We start from the raw sequence: 6429 nt of genomic DNA, 5'->3' as shown, positions 1-6429 counted from the left end.
GAAAGAAAAATGAAAAAAAAAAAAAAAAAGTTCTATTGGGGCAATAGAGGCCTGTTAAAGGTCTATTGGGAGGCAATAGACGTTTTGAATTGATGTAATCTCCTCGTTTTTTTTTTTTTTTTAATCAAAGTTTTATTTGTCTAAATTTAGGAAGATTAGTTCTCATTCCGGCTACCGAAAGTTCTATTGGGGGGCAATAGACGTCTATTGGGGCAATAAACCTTTTCGGCGACCTCCGACGAGGTTTTCAGAAAAGTCTGGCGAGCGGCGACCGATCGCCGGGGACCGGAATCCAGCGACCGGTGACAGGGCTCGCGCGAAGTCTTATATGGTTTCTCTCTCTTCTATTTTCTCTCTCTCTCTCTCTCTAAGTAACAAATGGGTAAGGGTAAAATGGTATTAAAAAAAAAAACAAAACAAAAAACTTGAATGGGGTATTAGGAAACACTTCCTTAGAGTGTTTTGGGTAAGAGGGAATTAAAAAAACTTAATAGGGTAAGTGGGAAAAAAATCCCTAAAAATGGGGTAAATAGACAAAAACCCTATATTTAATATAACGCAAGGCTTACGCCTTACGCCTTACTGAGGCTCTCCTGAAAACTTCTTGAACTACGCTTCAGCATTTTAAAACATTGGTTTAAATAGAATAGTTCATTACTAATCCACTGTGGGAATGTCTAATCGTCTTTCTCTACATCTCTTTTCCTCCCTCAGATTGACATCGCTACCTCCATCTCTTCTCGTCTTCACTCGTCACCCATTTCATTTCCCAAAAACAAAGATTTCCTCATAGGTGGTAATATGCTAGATCAACGATGATTTAGTCCATGGCTAACAAGGTTGTACCCCAATCCGTGCTAAAAAAAAGGGACTGGGAAGGAGATATTCCCAATAGGGAATATAGTGGATCCGAGATGAAGGGCTAGTTTGGGATTGTTGTGACTTTTAAAAAAAACTGTTGCTGCTATGTTGTGAGAATAATCAGCTGTGAATTAAAACAGTTTTGTGTTTGGTAAATAATATTTTTAAAATTGTTGTCAGTACATAAAACAACTCCAGAGCGTGTTTTGATCCACATCAACTTCTAAAAGCAACCTCTGGGCTGCTTCTAAAATCTGCTGCTAGTGACCTACAACTTTCAATTAAAGCTGCTTTTTATTTATTTACCAAACACAATAAAATCTAAAATTTTGAACAAAAGCTGATTTTTTAAAAAGCGAAGCAGTCCCAAACGGGACCGAAGAGTTGGATCGAATATCAAGTAACCACCTATGAAAATTTAGTTGCAAAGACTCCACTTCGCAAAATGTGGTAGTGGTACGAGCGTACGGTCAACAATTCAGCGTGGAGAAGCTATGGGATTGTTGTCTGGGTTCCAGAATGGCCCAATTGTTATTTTTGTTTTTATTGCTCTTAAAGCTTGTAGTTCCAACTGGACAGTTCAATCTTAGGTCTTGTAATATTGGTCTTGGTGTCTCTTTCTTACTGCATTCATTTCCTGATAAAAAAAATTGTGAGAGTTGATTTTTTTTTTTTTTAAAAGAAGAAATACGCAAAAAGGCTAGCGGACATATTACTCCATAATTTTATTAAACAACTACTAGTCATGCCCAATGTTCATGTTGTTGCCCTTACCAATAACATTTTATGGGTAACATGTTGAATCGAGGAAGCACCCGATCGATGGATTATATTCCAAGCCAAACTGGCACACCAGTGCCTAGGATCCATGACTCTCCTTGAATGAAACGACTAACTGTGAAAGGGCTGACCTCCTGTGGACTATTAAGCACATGAAAACCAGGCCATCTAACCCTCTTGTCAGTTGAAGCACCCACCCCTACATCCATGTACTCCCCATAATACAGTGTTGAAAGTGCAAAACTACCTCTCCATTCCGTCCACCCCTTTGGATCAACCAAACCATCCAAATCTGTCTTCAAGAACAGAGTCCTCGAGTATCTCTGCCACGGCCGACCAAGGTAAGTCCTATACGAACCCTTAACCCCCTCAAACTCCCTCGCAGGTCTAACGCGACAACCTTGAATAACAATGCCCGTGTTCTCTCCCGGGTTGTCGCGTCCTTGGGCAGTGATCATGTTGGATTGGTGCCCCATTGGCCTCCTCACAAGAATGTCGCAATTTTGTAGCACGACGGGGGCGTCACCGAAGATGAAATCGATTGTGCCATATATGTGACAGTCACGGTAGAATTGCCTTAGGGAATGGGTGTAGAGAGTGTCTTGGTACCCCTTAATGCTGCATCGGTAAAACACTGCCAGGTCAGAGCTGACCCTCAATGCCACTGCTTGGTGCTTTTGTGGACCGGCCGTATTCTCAAACGTTATGTCCCTCGCCCAGAAACCATCCCCGGAGACACCTGCAAACGACAATATTATATGTGACTAATTCATAGTCATTAATTGTACTATGGTTGCATATTCTAGCTTATATGATGTATTTCTGACAATTAAAAAGAAAAATTTCTAAAATCCGCTATTGCACCATGATAAAAGAGAGTTGTGCTACTGCTAGCTAGCTATGTATTGACAGAGATAAAGTTAATTTGGAATATATAATGATTGATTTTTGGGATCAAACTCACCGAATGTGGCTGAGGTCAAAGTGCTGTCACCGTCCACGACACTGCGGCTACCAGTGATTACAGTTCGGTCCATGCCATCCCCAACAAGCATCACATTCTTCATATGTCCACCAATCTCCACCTTCTCATTGTAGACGCCGGATTTCACATAGATTATGGCTCTTGGAGGTCGTCTGTGACCCATTCTAGCAAGTGCAGCCACGGCTTGGTTAAGTGTTGTGTGAGTGCCTGAACCATCTTTTGCAACCACGAAGTCAGCCCTGGATGTTGCTGGACTCCATGATGCTAAAAGCCCTCCATTTGGACTCGGTTTGGAGTTTTGTCCATGTGGTACGTCTACTATATATAACACCATAAATTGCAAAAACTCAGTTATGATAATAAGAAAAGCAGTACTTGTGGAGTTGTGGTCAGGGAATTAACCAAGAGATCGATCAAGGTCGCAAGCTGGGAAATTGAGACACTTGGGACAGCAATTTGATCAAGATCGATCAAGACATTATCGTCATTTACTCATTTTCACTATTGTAACATCAAAAGAAAAATCGCTCATCATTTCATTATAAAGAATTAGTTGCAATTTTGATAGACGGAGCATGAGAAGTCACTCTACTTTTGGGGATAAATCAAGAGGAACAATGAGACGATGAGTATATAGACGTTTTATGTAAAAGTTTGAAAAATAGTAACTTCGAGTGCACATTGTACGTGCTTTTTTTTCTTTTTTTTTTTTGCAATAAAAAAGATAGAGGTGAATAATAAATTATTCTCAATGTGAACAGTTATAACTCAGAAATAGAAGTTCAGACCAAAAAAACTTCAGAAATAGAAATAATAAGAATTCGATTGTCACCTTACCTTTCTCTAACCAAAAAATAAATAAAAAATGTCCCTCCGCTAAATGTGCAACACAAAATATTCCTAATAGCAAGATGTCTTAACTGTATGTTTCAGTTGGTATAACGCACTGAAAGTAAGATTCAAATATCACCAATTGGCTGAGTTTAACGATCAACTACTTACTCATTGCCTCATCAGTAGTCATAGTACTCTTCCCATACAAAGCAAGAGCTTCATCAAGCACCATGGTCAAGTTTTGTGTCACCGCCCTATAATGATGAGCACCACTAGTATTCTTAAGAAAACCCTTCTCCTCCAAGCCATCCCAACAACTCCTATGGTTGGCAAGCACACCACTGAGCCATGTCCGAGCATCTTCTCTGGTATAATTACCCTCACCGGAGATCAACTCAGTGAGCCTCGGCACACTCTCATCATATAGTCTTTCACAGTCCATCAGAACCACATCATGGCCAGCAGAATCCGATTCGGAGCTTGTCAACCCATGTACCAGGTCCATAGAGGTACGGACCACATTGGTGGCTTGAAGAACGCCATTTAGGGCGAGCTGAACTGGGTTCGGATCTCGGAGGCAGGAGGTGCAAGAAGCAATAGCCATGGCTAGCAGGAGGAGGAAGGAGGTGACAGAAGTGTACATTTTTGCTTAGTTAATGCTAGCTAGGGAAGAGCAGTGAGATGCATGAGCCAGCTATAGCTTAAATGAGTTGCACTATCGAAGTGGTGTGGATTTATAGGGAGAGTTGAGGGAAGCAAACACATGGAGCTAGCTACTAGTGTTGCATATAGCAAGCCAAGTGGCATTGGTGCTGAGGTGGAGGCAGTGCTTGTTTTTTTTTTTGATAAGTAAAGAAAATTACAGCAAATAACCCCTAAAACAACCTAAACTATGAAAGTCAAAATTAAAATCATGAAGGACAGAAAGAGGAAGGCCATGATGCCAGCTGGCTATGTCTGTGTCGTGACCCAAATCCGCAAGAGCATCTGCAACAAAGTTCGCCTCACGACAAACGTGCTTGAATTCAATGTCCGAGAAATGAGAAGCCAACATTTTGATATCAAAACTAGCATATGAATCTTCCAAGGAACTGTGATCTTATTGTTAATACAGTCGATCAAGGTCTTTGAATCGCCTTCAACTTTAATTTTTGACATACCATGAAGAACAACAGCCTGTAGACCTGCTCTAAGAGCCATAGCTTCAGCTACAAGGACATTAGAATGACCTAGTCTCTTAGAAGAGGCTAGGATAGGAATACCCTGATCATTCCAGATAATAAAACCTGCAGAATGTCGCACAGAACCATCAAAGTTGAGTTTAACAAAATTAGAGGGAGGAGGAAGCCACTTAATAATATTAGTATTAGGAGAATGAGCTTTTTGAGAGTGAGCTTGAACAACATCAAAATTTCTTGAATAAGCCAGGAACATATTAGCAGCAGCAAAAGCAACTTGAATAGCCTCTTTACGAACGTTTCTGAAAATAAGATTATTTCTAGTAGTCCAAATATGGTAACAAATAAATAAAGATTTAGAGAAGATCGAAGCATCCTGAGAAGAATTGTTTGTAGCAATATAATTCAACCAAGTAAAGAAAGAGTAATGCCAATCAGAAGGAGTAAAATGTATATGAGAGAAATTCCAAATCTCTCTGGAAAAAGAACAATTAAAGAAAGAACAATTCTTAGGTTCACCCCTGGGTGAACAAGTATATTCACCCCTATTATCGATTAACTCACTTTTACTTAATAAATTTATAATCCAACGGTCCATATCTTAAATTAGCATTTAAAGATCATCTCTGTAAAAAATCAATCGAATCAGAAATCGTTTAATTATCTAATTAAATCAAATAAATGGACGGTTCTAACAACACTTACTGCTATTATGATGAACCGTCCATATATTTCATATAAATGAATGATTAAAAGGTCTTCAATTTGAATGATTTTTTACAGAACTAATCTTTGTATTACATTATACAACTTGAATGGTTGGATTAGAAAATTAAAATGTTATTATGTGTTAATCATAAGAGAGAGTGAATATGCTGCTTCACCCCAAGGGGTGAACCTGAGAATTGTTTTTAAAGAAAAGATGATTAATCGATTCCATGTCAGAAGAACAAAAAGGATAAGATCGGTTAATAAACAAATTAGTGAAAATAGTATCTCTAGTTTTAAGACGTCCGCGAATAAGTTGCCAAGAGAAAACCTTGATTTTAGGAGGTAGATGAAGTTTCCACATCTTAGTAAGCAGAGCGGATCTGAAATGAGTAGGATAATTACTAGTAAGTAAATTAGAAGCTGATTTAATAGTAAACTTTTCATGACCAGTAGGTCCCCAGACAAAACGATCTGTATAGTTAATAATCTCAGGAGGTAAGAAACGCTGGATTCTTGTAAGGTTCCAACAATTATCCACAATGAAATCTGCAACAGTATCAGTTAAATTTAGAGAATGTTTTAAGTTATCAGGAACTAAATTAATAAGAGGGAAATGATATAACCAGTTAAAAAGCCAGAAGTTAACCTCCCGACCATTGCCAATGATCCAATATTCCAATGTATTCCTTGTTGTATGGAGGCAGTGCTTTGAGTTTGATACTTTGATGAGAAGTAAGTTGCGATAAATTATTATTTCTAGGAGGGAGTTATGAAAACAGTTCTTAGGTGGCAGTGGCTTGTAACGTTTAGGTAAAGGTAGACTTTTTGGGAAATGATGAGCTTCTTCCAAATTCAGCGATGCATGTCATACATTGTTTGCTGAGTTTCTTCCAAATTCCTTCACGTGATTGTTCCTGATTTTTCTCTCTTTTTCTTTGTATTTTTCTTTCTGCTAAGGAAGATAATAAGAGGAAGGATTAGAACACAAACTTTAAGATCGATGTACGTAATTAACCAGGGATATATATATATGAGAGAGATCATTTCTCGCCTAATTCTCTATTTTAAAAAAGTTAATTT

At 38.6% G+C, this 6429-nt stretch overlaps 1 protein-coding gene across 1 annotated transcript; it reads right to left on the bottom strand.

Annotated features, from left to right (window-relative positions):
- Positions 1-1688: 1688 nt before the first annotated feature.
- Positions 1689-4103, bottom strand: LOC133716587 (probable pectinesterase/pectinesterase inhibitor 36). The gene is made up of 3 exons (XM_062143279.1): positions 3622-4103; positions 2606-2910; positions 1689-2380 (listed from the first exon to the last, which is right to left on the bottom strand). The coding sequence occupies exons 1-3, from the start codon at positions 4101-4103 to the stop codon at positions 1689-1691; spliced, it is 1479 nt and encodes a 492-aa protein (XP_061999263.1).
- Positions 4104-6429: the final 2326 nt, after the last annotated feature.

Source organism: Rosa rugosa, chromosome 6, assembly GCF_958449725.1.
Source record: "Rosa rugosa chromosome 6, drRosRugo1.1, whole genome shotgun sequence".
Lineage (NCBI taxonomy): Eukaryota > Viridiplantae > Streptophyta > Magnoliopsida > Rosales > Rosaceae > Rosa > Rosa rugosa.
The sequence above is the reverse complement of the archived record's forward strand: the minus strand, read 5'-3'. Positions and strand labels throughout refer to the sequence as shown.